General features: G+C 40.6%; 1 protein-coding gene across 1 annotated transcript in view; it reads right to left on the bottom strand.

Moving 5' to 3' along the window:
- The window catches only part of LOC145545944 (protein HP-25 homolog 1-like), an 86,299-nt gene that overhangs the window by 59,136 nt on the left and 11,702 nt on the right, over positions 1-15,461 (bottom strand). Inside the window, exon 2 of the mRNA XM_081591380.1 lies at positions 14,198-14,337. Coding sequence (XP_081447506.1) covers positions 14,198-14,325 — 128 coding nt within the window. The 5' untranslated portion in view covers positions 14,326-14,337. The remainder of the gene's footprint in view (positions 1-14,197; positions 14,338-15,461) is intronic.

The raw sequence follows: 15,461 nt of genomic DNA, 5'->3' as shown, positions 1-15,461 counted from the left end.
TGCTAAGAGTCGGACACGACTGAGCGACTTCACTTTCACTTTTCACTTTCATGCATTGGAGAAGGAAATGGCAACCCACTCCAGTGTTCTTGCCTGGAGAATCCCAGGGATGGCGGAGCCTGGTGGGCTGCCTTCTATGGGGTCGCAGAGTCGGACACGACTGAAGTGACTTAGCAGCAGCGACATAAAAGTTCGTGCTCAGTAAAGACTTTTTAATAACACATTAGATAAGATGGTGACACCTACTGGTAACACGCAGTATTGCTACCTAGCTCTACTGCAGTCTGTAGATACCTGGCTAAGTCATCTATGGAAGACAAATTCCACCAACATGGCATCATTATCTCTGAATCACGCTGCGTTAACTGGCTCAAAAAAGTTAAAGCAAGTGGAAAGTTAAGGGAGGAAAATGCATATCTATTAAAATTAGGCAGCCTAATGTAGTGGAGGAATAAAGAATTCATAATCTCTCAAGCTAGGCTTCAACAGTATGTGAACCGAGAACTTTGAGATTTACAAGCTGGATTTAGAAAAGGCAGAGGAATCAGAGATCAAATTGCCAACATCCATTAGATCATAGAGAAAGCAAGAGAATTCCAGAAAAACATCTTCTTCTGCTTCATTGACTACGCTAAAGCCTTTGATTGTGTGGGTCACAACAAACTATGGAAAAATTCTTCAAAAGATGGGAATACCAGACCATCTTATCTGCCTCCTGAGAAACCTGTATGCAGGCCAAAAAGCAACAGTTACAACTGGACACGGAACAACAATTTCAAAATTGGGAAAGGAGCACATCAAGGCTGTATATTGTCACCCTGCTTATTTAACTTACATGTAGAGTGTATCATGTGAAATGCCGGGCTGGATGAAGCACAAGCTGGAATCCAAGATTGCCGGGAGAAATATCAACAACTTCAAATATGCAGATGACATCACCCTCATGGCAGAAAGTGAAGAGGAACTAAAGAGCCTCTTGATGAAGGTGAAAGAGGAGAGTGAAAAAGCTGACTTAAAACTCAACACTCAAAAAACTAAGATCATGGGATCCAGTCCCATCACTTGATGGCAAATAGATGGGGAAACAACGGAAACAGTGAGAGACTTTATTTTCTTGGGCTCTAAAATCACTGCGGATGGTGACTGCAGTCATGAAACTAAAAGATACTTGAAGGTAGGAGAAGAAGGGGACGACAGAGGACGAGATGGTTAGATGGCATCACTGATTCAATGGACATGAGTTTGAGCAAACACCAGGAAATGGTGAAGAACAGGGAAGCCTGGTGTGCTGCAAGTCCATGGCGTTGCAAAGAGTCAGACATGGCTGAGCCACTCAACAACAGCAACTTAGACCAAAATAGAATTCAATTCTCCACTCAGGTTTTTACTTGCTCTGTGACTGTGCAAAGTAACTCACATCTCTGAACCTCAATTTCTTCATCCTTAAAATGGGGCAATACAACCATTGGAAGTAACAGAATTAGAATTTGTGCTATAAAGGATTAGTTTCTACGTAAGGTTAGAAGAAGTTAGGAAATGGGGTTTGCTAGTCTGTTTCCAACTTTTCGTCCTCATTTTGATCTAGGAGGAGTCTTACAATTATTCTCAAACATCTGTTTTTTCAGGGAAGTTAGTTTCTTCGCTCATTGCATTATAATCCATTTTCTGGCCTTGTATGTTGAGAGCAAATAAGGTAACACATGGATTGCCCAGACTGCTGAGATCAGAAACCTCTCTCCAGAGGTTTTCCAGGCATGAGGAAATCAATATCCATTGTCAAGCAGCTTCAAAGCTGATTACCTTGAAATGAATGGTCACGCCTCCTTTTTAGGTCTCCATCCTCCCCTTGTTCAAAGGACTAACTGCAATACATTAGGTCCCTAATTAAGAAGGATGATGCTCAGCAAATGACTCCTTTGAGCAGAATACTAAACCACTGAAAAAGTCTTGGAGCAGGTCTTCTGGCATTCACAAAGAGGGAGAAACTGTGAATAGAGTTGATGCTGTCTTAATTGGCAGTGGTGTAGGGATTATATTTCCCCACTCTGCTGGGAGTAATAAAGGCTGACATTATAATCACTGTGGCAGTAAAGAAATGGAAACTTAGAATCTCAGCTACTCTGCTATTCAGCTAGAGCCAGTGAAAAGGAAATGGATACTGCTTCAACTGTTTGAAAATATAGACCCTTCACCTAATAATAAAAATACCATTGGCAGGATGAAATCAGACTCTACATCAAATAAAAATAATAGTTCTGGAGAGTAGCCAACTTTAATTCAAATTCTTTATCATTTACTACCCACTGAACCCAAAGCATATTGCTCAGCCTTTCTGATATTCAGTTTCAACATTTATCAAATGGGATTATAAAAAACATGTTAAATAAATAATTTATTATAACTGGCAAAGCCTCTGGCACAGAGAAAGCTTGCAAACAATGTCATTTTCTCTCTTCTCTTTTCCTACTATTTGAAATGATTTTACATTTTTCAGAGGTTACCAACCTGAGATCTGTATGGTCATGAGGGTCTTTACTGATAAGCATGCCTATGGTTTTCTGCAGATTCCCAAAGGGGTTTTAAAATCTCAAAACAAGGGTACTGCTGCAAAATCTTGTAAAAACCACTGATCTGTATCTTTCTTTTATGGTCTGGTTCCTGCCTCCCTCTATACTTTCATTAACTGCCAGTTTCCTTCTCATTCACTGCACTACAGCTAATCTAATTCTCTCTGTTCCCAAACACACCACAGCTTCTTCCTGCCTCTGAGGCTTTTTGCTTGTCATTCTCTCTGCTCTCTAGCTCTTCACATGATCAACTTAGATCAAATGTCACTTCTTGATATGGTCTTTCACTGATCTCCCAATCTAAAGAGCCTTTCCTAGTCAATTTCTATCATATGTGCAATTAGTCTACTCAGGCTGAATTACAGATTTCTGCATAGATGGAGTGGCTTAAACAACAGACATGGACTTCTCAGTTTTGGAGGTTGGGAAGTCCAAGATCATGGTGCCAGCCAATTCAGTTTCTGGTGAGAAATCTTGGTTTGCTGATAACTGCCTTTTTGCTGTGTCCTTACATGGTAGAGGAATAGTGATCTCTTGCTCTTCCTCCTTTTATAAAACCACTAATCCTATCACGAAGCCCCCACCCTCATGACCTCATCTAACCCTAGTATCTCTTAAAGGGCCCATCTCCAAATACCATCACATTGTGGGTTAGGCTTTCAATAGATGAATTAAAGGGGGACACAATCCAGACCATAATAGTACCACACATTTTACTGACCTCAGAGTATTTATCTTTATCTGGCTTATTGATTTATTCCTTTATTTATTTTATTGATATCCAGTGCCTCATCAGTTCAGTTTAGTCACTCAGTCCTGTCCGACTCTTTGCCACCCCATGGACTGAAGCACGCCAGGCCTCCCTGTCCATCACCAACTCTCAGAGTCTACCCAAACTCATGTCCATTGAATTGGTGATGCCATCCAACCATCTCATCCTCTGTCATTCCCTTCTTCTCCCACCTTCAATCTTTCCCAGCATCAAGGTCTTTTCAAATGAGTCAGTTCTTCGCATCAGGTGGCCAAAGTATTGGAGTTTCAGCATCAGTCCCTCCAATGAATATTCAGGATTGATTTCCTTTAGGATTGACTGGTTGGATCTCTTTGCAGTCCAAGGACTCTCAAGAGTCTTCTGCAACACCACAGTTCAAAAGCATCAATTCTTCGGCATTCAGCTTTTTTAATAGTCCAACTCTCACATCCATACATGACTCATGGAAACACCATAGCTTTGACTAGACGGACCTTTGTTGGCAAAATAATGTCTCTGCTTTTTAATATGCTGTCTAGGTTGGTCATAGCTTTTCTTCCAAGGAGCAAGCGTCTTTTAATTTCATGGCTGCAGTCACCATCTGCAGTGATTTTGGAGCGCCCCCAAATAAAGTCTCTCACTGTTTTCATTGTTTCCCATCTATTTGCCGTGAAGTGATGAGACCAGATGCCACGATCTTAGTTTTCTGAATGTTGAGTTCAAAGCCAACTTTTTCACTCTCCTCTTTCACTTTCATCAAGAGGCTCTTTAGTTCTTTTTTGCTTTCTGCCATAAGAGTAGTGTCATCTACATATCTAAGGTTACTAGACCAGGGTCTCCTAGGACATGGAAGAATATACCCCTCACAAGCACAGAGACTTAGGCTTATTCACTACTAATTCAAAACAATTAGAACAATAATTGGCACACATTAGGTATGCCAATTACTACCTATTCATCCATTACCAAGAGTGGATGAATGGATTGGATGGATGGATGGATGGATAATGTCTATGTTTACCTTTGTGAGGGACGGAAGAAAGAGACTTTCCCCCAATTTTACACATGGGGAAACTGAAACTTGGACAAGTTCAGTGCCTTGAAAAAGGTTTATGCACAGTGATTAAGAGCAGTCTCTGCAGCTGACCACTTGAGTTCAAATCCCAGCTTTTCCACTTTCCGAGCTATGTAACTTTGGGCAACTTACTTAACCTCTCTGTTTTAAGCTTCCTCCTCTATAAAATGCTGATAATAACAGTATATTATAGTAGCTGTTTACCAATATTCTGGTTCTCCTATTTCAGGTAGACAATAAGATATCTCTTCCATGCTCACTAGAAGCTAAGTATAGCCATTAAATGGGAGCCCTGTGACTATGTCACTTCCACGTGGAAGCACTGAAGAGACCATGTGTGATTTGTCTCTTCTTTTTCCCTGACATGAAATCTAAAACATTTCAGATGGAGGCTTCTCAAACAGCCTGGATCCTGGAGTAAAGACAGAGTGGAACGGGGTACCCAGAGACCTACCATGAACACAGAGCATGAGTGAGAAACAAACCACTGAGATTTGGTAGCGGTTTGTTATTACAGCACAACCTAGCTTAGCCTGACTAATATACCAAATCCTTGAGCCTTTGTGATGACTAAGTCAGTTAAAGTATCACATAAACAACAGGGTCGGGCACACAGCAGGCACTATATAAATGGCAGCAATTATCATTACCCAGTTAATGTCAAAGCTGGGACAAGAACCCAGGTTTTCTGACTATCATTATGATGTAATTTCCACCGTATTTTGTTATTTCAAAATCTGCAAAAGAACACCTGAGAGAAAGAGGGGAGAAGATAGCAGAAGCCTCACCCTCACAAGCCTGCTGCCTCTAGTTCTAAGAAACCCAGAACTGGGAGGGATGACAGCTCCCGAAACAAGTTCCTGAACACACGCAAGAACAGGGTCCCTTTGGCCAATGATTTCATTGTCTGGGGAGAAAGCCAGTGATCCACTCTCATGGGTTTCTTCTTCAGCAGAGCATCCTTGCTTTTCATTTCTTCCTTCCTTCCTTGGAGTCTGGAGTAAAACTGTGCCTTGAGGGGAAATTTCCAAGTAGCCCTAAATTGCTGGGCTTTTGTCAACAGAATGGACCGACAGTTCAAGTTTTAAAGGGAAGAGAAGGCCATATTTTTGCTAGTTCATTCTGTGAGGAAGCTGGGTTTGTTAAGTCTGCTGATGTCTCTGGAAAGCATGGCAAAGCTTGAAAGAAAATTACAGTGTATGATCCAGTCTAGTCTGTATTATCTCTAATAGAACAATGAGATAGTAATAAGCATAAAAATAATAAAGATAGTGGGTAATAAGAGCAATAGCTAGCTGCTATGGAGTGCTTTTAATAAATATGCCCTGCTCTGAGTGATTTGCATACTTTAGCCCTCACATTTAATCCTTATTACACAATCAAACAGTTAACAATATTACCATCCTCACTATATAGCTGTTGTTGTTGTTCATTATTCAGTTGCTCAGTCGTGTCCAACTCTTTGGGACCCCATGGACTGCAGCACTCCAGGCTTCCTTGTCCTTCACTATCTCCCGCAGTTTGCTCAAACTCATGTCCATTGAGTCTATGATGCCATCCAACCATCTCATCCTCTGTCACCCACTTTTCCTCCTGCCCTCAGTCCTTCCCAGCATCAGGGTCTTTTCCAATGAGTCGGCTCTTCGAATCAGGTGGTGAAAGTATTGGAGCTTCAGCATCAGTCCTTCCAATGAACATTCAGGATTGGTTTCTTTTAGGATTGACTAGTTTGATCTCCTTGTTGTTCAAGGGACTCTCTAGAGTCTTCTCCAGCATCATAGTTCAAAAGCATCATTGTCTAGATGAGAAACTACAGCACAAAGAAGGCAAGGAACTTGCCACTGACCACCAGGTAGAACTAGGATTCAAATCCAAGAAGCCTAGCTTCAAATCTCTGTGCTGTAGTGTCTCCCATCTGTTTTGTGCCATTCAGTTTCACATTTCCAAGCCTTGGCACATGCTGTTTCCTCTGAATTTTCACTTTTTTATTACTTATTTATGCATTTGGCTGCACCAGTTCTGTTGTAAGCATATGGGATCTAGTTCCCTGACCAGGGATTGAACCCAGACCCCCCTGCATTGGGAGCATGGGGTCTTAACCACTGGATCACCAGGGAAGTCCCCTGAATTTTAAAAACTTAGATCCAGTGTCATATCTTGTGGTGATCCCCCTGACCACTCCTCTTTTACTCCTCTTTGTCTTCTTCTTTCTCTTCTGTAACCCTCTCTGCCTTTATTACAATGAATTTCATACTAAGCCATGAGGACCTTAGGGGAAGAAACTACATCTGAATAATCTTAGCATTCTTTGTGTCTCACACAGTCCCTGCCACAAATAAAAGCTAATTCAATGTTATTGAGTTGATATCTAAGGATTTGAAAACCTTGAGCAGATAGAAAGCAGCAGAACATAGAAACAGAGAGCCTGGGCTCTGAGGTCAGATGGACCTTTGTTGGCAAAATAATGTCTCTGCTTTTTAATATGCTGTCTATGCTTGGCTTAAAATACCAGCTACCAATTTTTATAACTAACAGGTATGACCATGGCATGTTGATTTATTTTTCTGTGCCTCAGTTTGTTAATCTATACAATGGGGAGACAGCACATATCTCAATGAGTCATTGCAAGGATTAAATGAAATGATGTAGCAAAGAACTTACCCAGGGTCCTGACACATAGTAAATAATAAATGTTAGTTCCTCCTGCCTGACCATCCTGGTACATTTCACACTGAAGATGCATTATAGCTATGCCTATCACTGACTAATGAGAAAAGAACTTATAAGACCTTGGCCAAATGATGACAACATGGCAGACTGAGAGTCATAAACCAATTTACCTGTAAAGCTGCTGTACTTAAGTAATTTAGTCCATGCCCAACAGCAATCAACACATGCTTAACATTTTTTTTCCATTCATATGGATGGAGGTTGAGCAGTCAATAGGGGAAAAAGAAATAGCCCTGAGAAAATTGATTATACCATTACCAGTTATTTTCTGAGAACATAATAATGCAGCTTTCATTATTTCTTTTATATGCCAGTCTCCTACTGCAAATTGAAAATAGTACATACACTTCAGATATCTCTGAAAAGGAGCCTAGTTTTGAAAAGAACTGAAAACAAAACAGTGGTATATAAGCACATCCATCCAGATTGGACATGAATTACAGTTTATTATACTCAGACTGCAAGTGGGATTTCAAGTGAAGGATATTCAGTATTCAAGTTTAGACTATTGGCACAATAAACAAGATGGATTATTGAAATTATTTTAATCATTGGATCAGAGGTGAAGGCAGTAAACCAAAAGGCATAACATATTCTAATCTCTGCATTAAAATTAATGGTAAAATATACATAGCACATGTTTAGGATACACATGCTAACTGTGATAATTGGGAAAGGAAAGGGGAAAATCCCTTATCTTCCTATCTCCTCAAGGAAAAAGATTAAAATTTTGTAAATTTATCTTGCTGTATGTGAGGCTGTTACATTCCAATACTGAAAGAAAATTTTTAACCAGAAATTCTCTTTGTGCCACACTATCTCACCTACAGAAAATACTACTTCCATATCCAGCCTGCCTTCTACATCACCAATTGTAGAAAATCAAAAGTATTGAGAAGCAGCAGGGTTGTGCTTAAGGGACCAGATTTTGGATATAGATAACCTAGTTTCAAATCTTAGTTATAAAACTGCTATGTGACCCTGGGAAAGTTATTTAAGCTCTCTGTCTATAAAGTTCCTCACTTACAATAGAAATACTGCAAAGGAAATAGTGAACTAGTACATCTCATACAGATAAGCTCTCAATACATTTTAATTATTATTCTGTGTCTTGAATATGTTATTCATAAATATCCTTAGCAAAATGGAAAGAGTAATAATAAGTTCTTATTGGTACATAGCACTTTCAATATTAAAGATTCAGCTTTTAGCATTTTTTTGTACATTAACTCCTTTGATTCTTATAAAAACCCTTTGTGATAGTTCTACAGGGTAGAGGAGAAATAATTTGTCCAGGGTCACACAGCTAATGAGTAGTGAGTAGCACATTAGATTTCTTTTAAGTTTGTCCATGTTTATTTCCGCTGAGCCAACTCATTGGAAAAGAACCTGATGCTAGGAAAGATTGAAGGCAAAAGGAAAAGGGGCAGCAGAGGATGAGATGGTTAGATAGCATCACTGACTCGATGGACATGAATTTGAGCAGACTCTGGGAGATAGTGAAGAGGAGCCTGGTGTGCTGCAGTCCATGGGGTTGCCAAGAGTTGGATATGACTTAGCGACTGAACAACAACAAATATTCATTTCACTCATAGGCATATTGATGAACACTATTTTCCATGTCTAGAGGTTTTTATAAGGTCTAAACATTTGGTTTTGTTTCTTTTACCTTTTCCTTGCCAGCTAAAAGTAACCACATTTGGAACCCTAATGGCTTGTACAATTCAGCACCAGGGACAGAAGACAAACTTGATTGGCACTAGGAGGAATATATCTGAAGCTTTTCTTTCAAAATTCCTGAAGATCTGGTACTTTAGCATACACACACACACACACACACACACACACACACGTATTAAACAAGATGAAGAATCCTAAAAATTACTAAACACAAGTCTCTCGAACAGAGAGGGAAATTTGCATCCACAAGGCCATAGCTGAAGCCAAGAACTAACTAAATTCCTAGAACTAGTCCATTTATAATTTATCCCATCTCAAGTACATTGTCACCATCAAGAAGGATTGTGTATACATTCAGTGGGATGGTGAGGTATATGGTGACAATTGTCTAAATAAGAATCAAGGAAGAAGTCAGGTACTCTGATTTAAGTTCCACAGGTATCTTTATTTTGTCAGTTAGGAAGGTTTATTTCCAAATATTAGTATTTATTATTTCCTATCCCCGTATATTTCCTTATATATTTGAAAGCATGGGTGAAAAGAAGTTCCAGGGTTGATCAGAGGAGAAACAGATCTAAGTTACTACTGTCTCAGATACTGAATTTCTTTGACCTCATGGAGTACATTAGAATTCTTTCCGGCCTATCAATGTTTATTAGATTTGACGCTGCCTAATTCTGACAACCCAAAGGAAGGTGACTCACTCACAGGAAGCGTGTTATCAGTCTCTAAAGACACGTCCAATCTGAATGACATCACCTTGTCTGGAAGATACAATTTAGGTGGATGGTGCCCAGAGCTCATGAAAGGAAAACTTTCCATTTACTGTGCTTCTCTAATCTCATCCAATTAAAGCAGCTACAAGAGGCTGAAAGGGAAAAAGAATGTGATTCTGTGAAGGAATATAGAATTATAGATTCAATCACTCAACTATATAATGCAAAGCTCTTCAAGGAAGTGTCCATAGATATAAATAAGGATCACCATAAATCTTTTTCCTCCAAGACCTTTTCAACAATTATTCAACTTTTACTACCTCTTAGCTATGTAATCACGGAAAGTTACCAAAGTTCTCTAAGCCTCAGTCACCTCTTCTGAATAATGAGGACTGTTTTACTTATGGTTCCTCACTGGGGTGTTATGCGGAATAATGAGATAATTTGCCACCACTGGTGTATAAGAGTTGCAAGCAGAATAGCAGAAATGAAGCCCAGTTGACTAACGCACTTAAGGGAACTGAAATACATTTTTTTTTTCAGAAAAATAATGAACAAAATCTCCTCAAGATTGGTGTAAGGATTTTCCTCGTCACTGTCAATGAAATTCTTCAACTACCCAAATGTTAAAAACCCATGAGATTTGGAGTAACAACTGACCTCAAATGCCATCCTTATCACATATTAGCTGTCCTACCTTCTACCTTCCCAAACTTTTACTTCTCCAGGCTAAAAAAATATAATTCTTTTACTGGAATATGATTATCAGTATATTTTTAGTAAAGAATCCAACCAGCTACTTGGATGAAAAGGTAGAGAAGCAGAGTTGCACAGCGGTTAACAGTGAAGGCTCTATCAAAGATATGAGTTTAAATTCTGATTCTACCACTCACAAGTGGAGTATTTTTGGACCAGTTTCTTAATCTCTCTGAGCCTTAATCGTTAAAATGGGAACAACATCAATAACCATATTATGAGGACATCATGCTGATTAGAAATGTTAATAGGTGTCAAGCACTTAGAGCAGTATCTGGCACCTAAATAAAAAAACTCAGTAAATGTCAGGTATATAGAAAACATGCCAGACCAGATATAAAGTAGTCCAGGCCTTTGAAATAGGTACCGCCTATCCCTTGTATACTTTCTGGACAGAGGACTAAAGACAGAGAATTCTGTCTCCTCTGTATATCTGCTTATTATGAGACCATACCTTGTTTTTCATTTATTTATTTTTCTTAAGGCCATTTCTTGCTCAGATGATGACTCATACTGTAATCATGATCATAGGAGGAAACACACATCAGAGATAATTTACTCCACATTACAATGATGCAGAAGGGAATTCTATGGAAGGAAAGGAGAGATGAAAGGGTGTCCTGGCAAATAAGCAAGAGACCAGGCTTTAAAGAGTGAGGAAGAAGACACGAAACAAGGCTATGCTCTTTCCTCCTAACATTTGCAAACGCTGGCCCTCTGCTGATTCAGCCAGTTCACCCCCTTTCCTGTTGACATCAGAGCACAGAAAGACAATATGAATCACCAGAATGAGCAGATAATGGACCTGGAGGAACTTAAGATGAGAAAGAGAGTGAGACCCAGGAAGGAAGCTCTTAGTTAGAAGAGACAGGAGTCTGAATGCCCTCCTGTGCAGTGGGAGGGTTACAGGAACACTGTCATGGTGGCTGTTCACAGGACTGTGATCTGCAGGACAGATGATAACCCCATCTGTGTTATTAGTGTGCCTATGTTTCCAGCCTCCAAATTCTCTACTCACCTTTGAAAAATGTTTTTCAAAAGTTGTCTGATTCCACCACTCACAAACTGAGTGTCTTTGGACCAGTTTCTTAATCTCTCTGAGCCTGAATTTAGACATCATTAAAATGGGAATAATATCAATAACCATCTTATGAGGATGTTATGGTGATTAAAAATGTTAGTAAGTGCTAATAAATGTTCATAATAAACAGCAATTAGTAGAGTTTTGGCATACTAGTCTAGTTATCAGCGTTCTGTGATAAAATTCATAATATGAAGAATATGAATGAAGAGACAGGCCTGGAGATCCAAAAAAAAAAAAAAGGAGAGAGAGAAAGGAAGTAAAAATAAAAACTGCAAGGGTTGGGTGTTAAGAGTCTGAAGGATTTCATGAGGATGAGTTGAGGAGCACAAAAGAGATGAGAAAGAAGAGAAAGAAAGACTAAAAGGGATTTTTAAAAGTTGTTCTAGGGGACTCCCCTGGTGGTCCAGTGAGTAAGAATATGCCTTGCAATGCAGGGGATGGGGGTTCGATCCCTATAAGATCCCGCATGTCACAAGGCTATTGAGCCCATGTGCTACAACTAAAGAAGCTGTGTGCTGTAGCTAAGATTTGATGTAGCCAAAAATAAATAAACACTCTTTTTAAAAGTAAAATTTAATTTTAAAAAAAGTGTTCTAGGTTATAAGATAGGCTCCTTTTATTCATCTTTGAGAGAGTCAGGCATAGTTTAAAATTTCTTTTGATCGTTAGTTTGCACTTTGTAAAATATGACTTTATTTAGAGACTGATTTAAGGTTCAGTGATCAAAGTTATGTATGTGTACTCTGAACTCTGAACTTCAGCCCCACTCACTAAAGATATGGGTTGGCACATGCAAGCCTCTTGACTCAATTAAAGGCAAATTCTTTTGCTATCCTAAGGAACTGTTATGAAGTCCAATAAGAAAATGTCAGCAAAGTCTATTTAAACTTTGGGACTAAAGTTTAAAGGGAATAAAACTAACCCCTCAGTCTTCTCTTGAGCAGAAATAGGAGGCACTTCCATCCTGCCACTATTCCCTATGGGGAAGACAATCCAGTCAGCAGATGACCTGTTTAAATTGGATGAGCGCTGACATGATGTTCCCATCATCAGGGAAATTACCAACTCTAATGATAGGAAACGTATATCCCTTGAGACAGCTGCAGGAAAAATTGATTTTCTCTCTTGCCCAGAAACGTCTGTGCTGAGGACTCATCGGGGGCAGGGTGCAGCTGCAATGGGGGCCAGCCCTGGGGGTTCATAGACCAGCATCTGACAGCCAGGACTGAACAGCCTTAGCTGGTAGGAGCTTGGTCCAAGAATTGATAAGAAAGGATCTTGGGGCTATGCACTGTGGCCTGTGGTGGGTGATGCTGGGTTGTGACTTAGAGTTGGGACAGAAAGAGTCAGAGCTGGCTTAATGAGAGGATGAGACTGTGCCAGACTGAGAAATGGTCCATCACCCACTATACCTATCAATCTAAACTGTGAGATTGAGAATGAGATTGAGATATGAGAATCTCCAGGGAATATTTTTGGAAATAAGTGTTTCTGTACCTTACCTGTGGAGACCCTGATTCACAAGATCTCATGTGAGGCCTGGGCATAACTCTTTCCTAAGATTCTTAGATGATTCTGGTGAAACTTATCCACAAGCTGGAACTTCAGAATTACCTGTTAAGGCAATCATAACTGTTCTCTTTCCAACCAACCAATTAAGAAAATGATTCCAATTGCCACAAACTCCCACTTCCAAGGTGGTTCAGTGGGTTAAGAATCCATCTGCAATGCAGTAGATGTGGGTTCGATCCCTGGGTCGGGAGGATCCCTGGAGGAGGGCATGGCAACCCACTTGAGTATTCTTGCCTGGAGAATCCCATGGACAGAGGAGCCTGGTGGTCTACAGTCCATAGGGTTGCAAAGAGTTGGACATGACAAATGACTGAGCATGCAGGCATGCCACAAACTAGTCAATCAGAGACTTTTCCCCTTTCATTTCCACAGGAAACTCTCTCCAGGATGAAATGCAGGCAAGTCTCACAGCCTCTCCTAAAAGACCACATAGTCCTCTTTCTCTCTTTTTTAAATTTAACATCAAACACCAAACAGCTTTAGTGTGTACACAGCTTACACGAAAACATAAATGTACTTTATCTCGTAGGTGTCTTCAAACAGACTGTGCAGACTCAGGAATGCAGTGCTACAGCCAGGAGGGAGCCAAGGGTGTTGGGGGGAGCATAGAGAAGTGGATATCAGAAACAAACATCTCCATCAATATCAAGTAGAGATGCTCCCCTTAGGGTTTATGGGCTATGAAGGACCTGTATTGCTCCAGGATCAATCAGAGGATTCAAGCAGGATCAAGAATTTGGGGTCATTCACTGCTCAGGGGCAGTGAGTCCAGGGGCTTAGAGACCCCAAAGGATAGGGATCAAGAATAGCCAGTGTAAGAAAGTTGGGACCTTGATCTCAGTAAGATAATCAAACTTGGGGTCATCTCTGATTGGCAAACAAGGCTTCCCAAATGCCGGCCCCTGGACACCAGAAGTAGTCAAGGAACTAGTTTAAAATACAGATTCCCAGGCCCCACGCCATTTCTGATCCTTGCTACCTTCCATCTTATTTATGTGAACCATTCTATCAGTCCATAATGTCTACTATGTGCCTGCCAGTCTGTTCACTGCAGGAGAATAGGATTTGCCTCTCTCTTCTTCAGCCTCAGGGTCTAATGTAAGACTGGCAACAACATCCTTTCATTCAAAAATGGAGTGAGTGCTGACTGCACGCCAGGCTGAAGAAGGGACAAAATGGTTAATAAACACACTCTCTATACTAAGTCTAGTGGGGCATACATCCCAGAGGTCAAGTGCTTGAACAACATGTATAAACATTTCTTACCTTCTGAATACATTGCACACAGGAGCCAGGAAGATAATCCTGAAATACCGAACCCAGCCATGGTATTTCTTCAAGACAGTCAATAGTTTCCTCTGGTTTCTTTCCAAACAGAGGTCTGCAGACTCCATGGAGACAGCTGTCTGGGAAAGAAGTTTTCATGGTCAAGTAACTTTGGAAAACTCTGAGATAAATTCAATAAAATAATTCAAGTTTCTTTAACGGAGGAATTCTCAGAAAACATACGATACAAATGAGCCTGGCAAATCTCCAAAAGGGGAGGGAGTGATATTAAGCACTTTCTCAGTCTTCTTTCCCTGCAGCTCTTTCTGGGTACATCTTAAAGGATTATTTCTCAGGGAACCGATTTTGGGAAATTCTGGCTGACTGCGTCATGCCCAAACCCCATAGTATGCCTCCCCTGGGGCCCACAGGATCTCCTGCCACAGCCTCTGCTCCCCACTTTCATTCTTGCACTTTAACAAAAACTGTACCCCTTCCTACTTTCAAGCTTTTGCTCATGCTGTTGGCCCTCCCCTCGCATTCCCCAAGCCCTACAACTTCTCCCAGGACACACAGGATTTGCCCGAAGACCATATGTGTCCTTGAAGAACCAGCTCAGCCATTAGCTGCACCAGGAGCCTCTTCTGCCCAGGGCCTCTTGGCTTTGCCCTTATAGTGCTCTCCCTGTCTCGCACACAGCATTCCACATGCCTTGTTATCACGGCCCCCCTGGACCAAGAGCTTTTGGAGGGAAGGAGTCTTTATAAGCCTTTGTTCCTCTCTGATCTCTGACACCAGAATTTCTCAACCTCAGCACTGTTAACATTTGGGGCTGGATAAGTCTGTGCTGTGGGAGGATATTCCAGGTACTGTAGGATGTTTAGCAGCATTCTTTGCCTCTATGCACTAGCACCAGCATCACCTCTCCTCCTCCTCCAAGGCGTGAAAGCCAAAGATGTCCCCTCTCATTGTTTGACATTCCTTGGGGAACAAATTCATTCCCCCACTGAGAACCAGTGTCCTGTATCTTGAATAATGCCAGGTATTTATCAAACAAATATTTACTGAACATGTACTACTTTAGACTCTGTGCCAGGCATAAGTAATACAAATATGAGCAATCACATGCCCCCGGCTTCAAGATGTTTAATTGCAGGGACTGAGAAGTAAAGAGATATTATTAAGAATGTAACAATAGTCATAATTCCATGAAAACTGAGACAGACTTGCCTATTTTGCTTATTTTATATCCCCAGGTCATAGG

Source organism: Giraffa tippelskirchi, chromosome 4, assembly GCF_054371585.1.
Source record: "Giraffa tippelskirchi isolate mGirTip1 chromosome 4, T2T-mGirTip1v1.2.pri, whole genome shotgun sequence".
Classification (NCBI taxonomy): domain Eukaryota; kingdom Metazoa; phylum Chordata; class Mammalia; order Artiodactyla; family Giraffidae; genus Giraffa; species Giraffa tippelskirchi.
The sequence above is the reverse complement of the archived record's forward strand: the minus strand, read 5'-3'. Positions and strand labels throughout refer to the sequence as shown.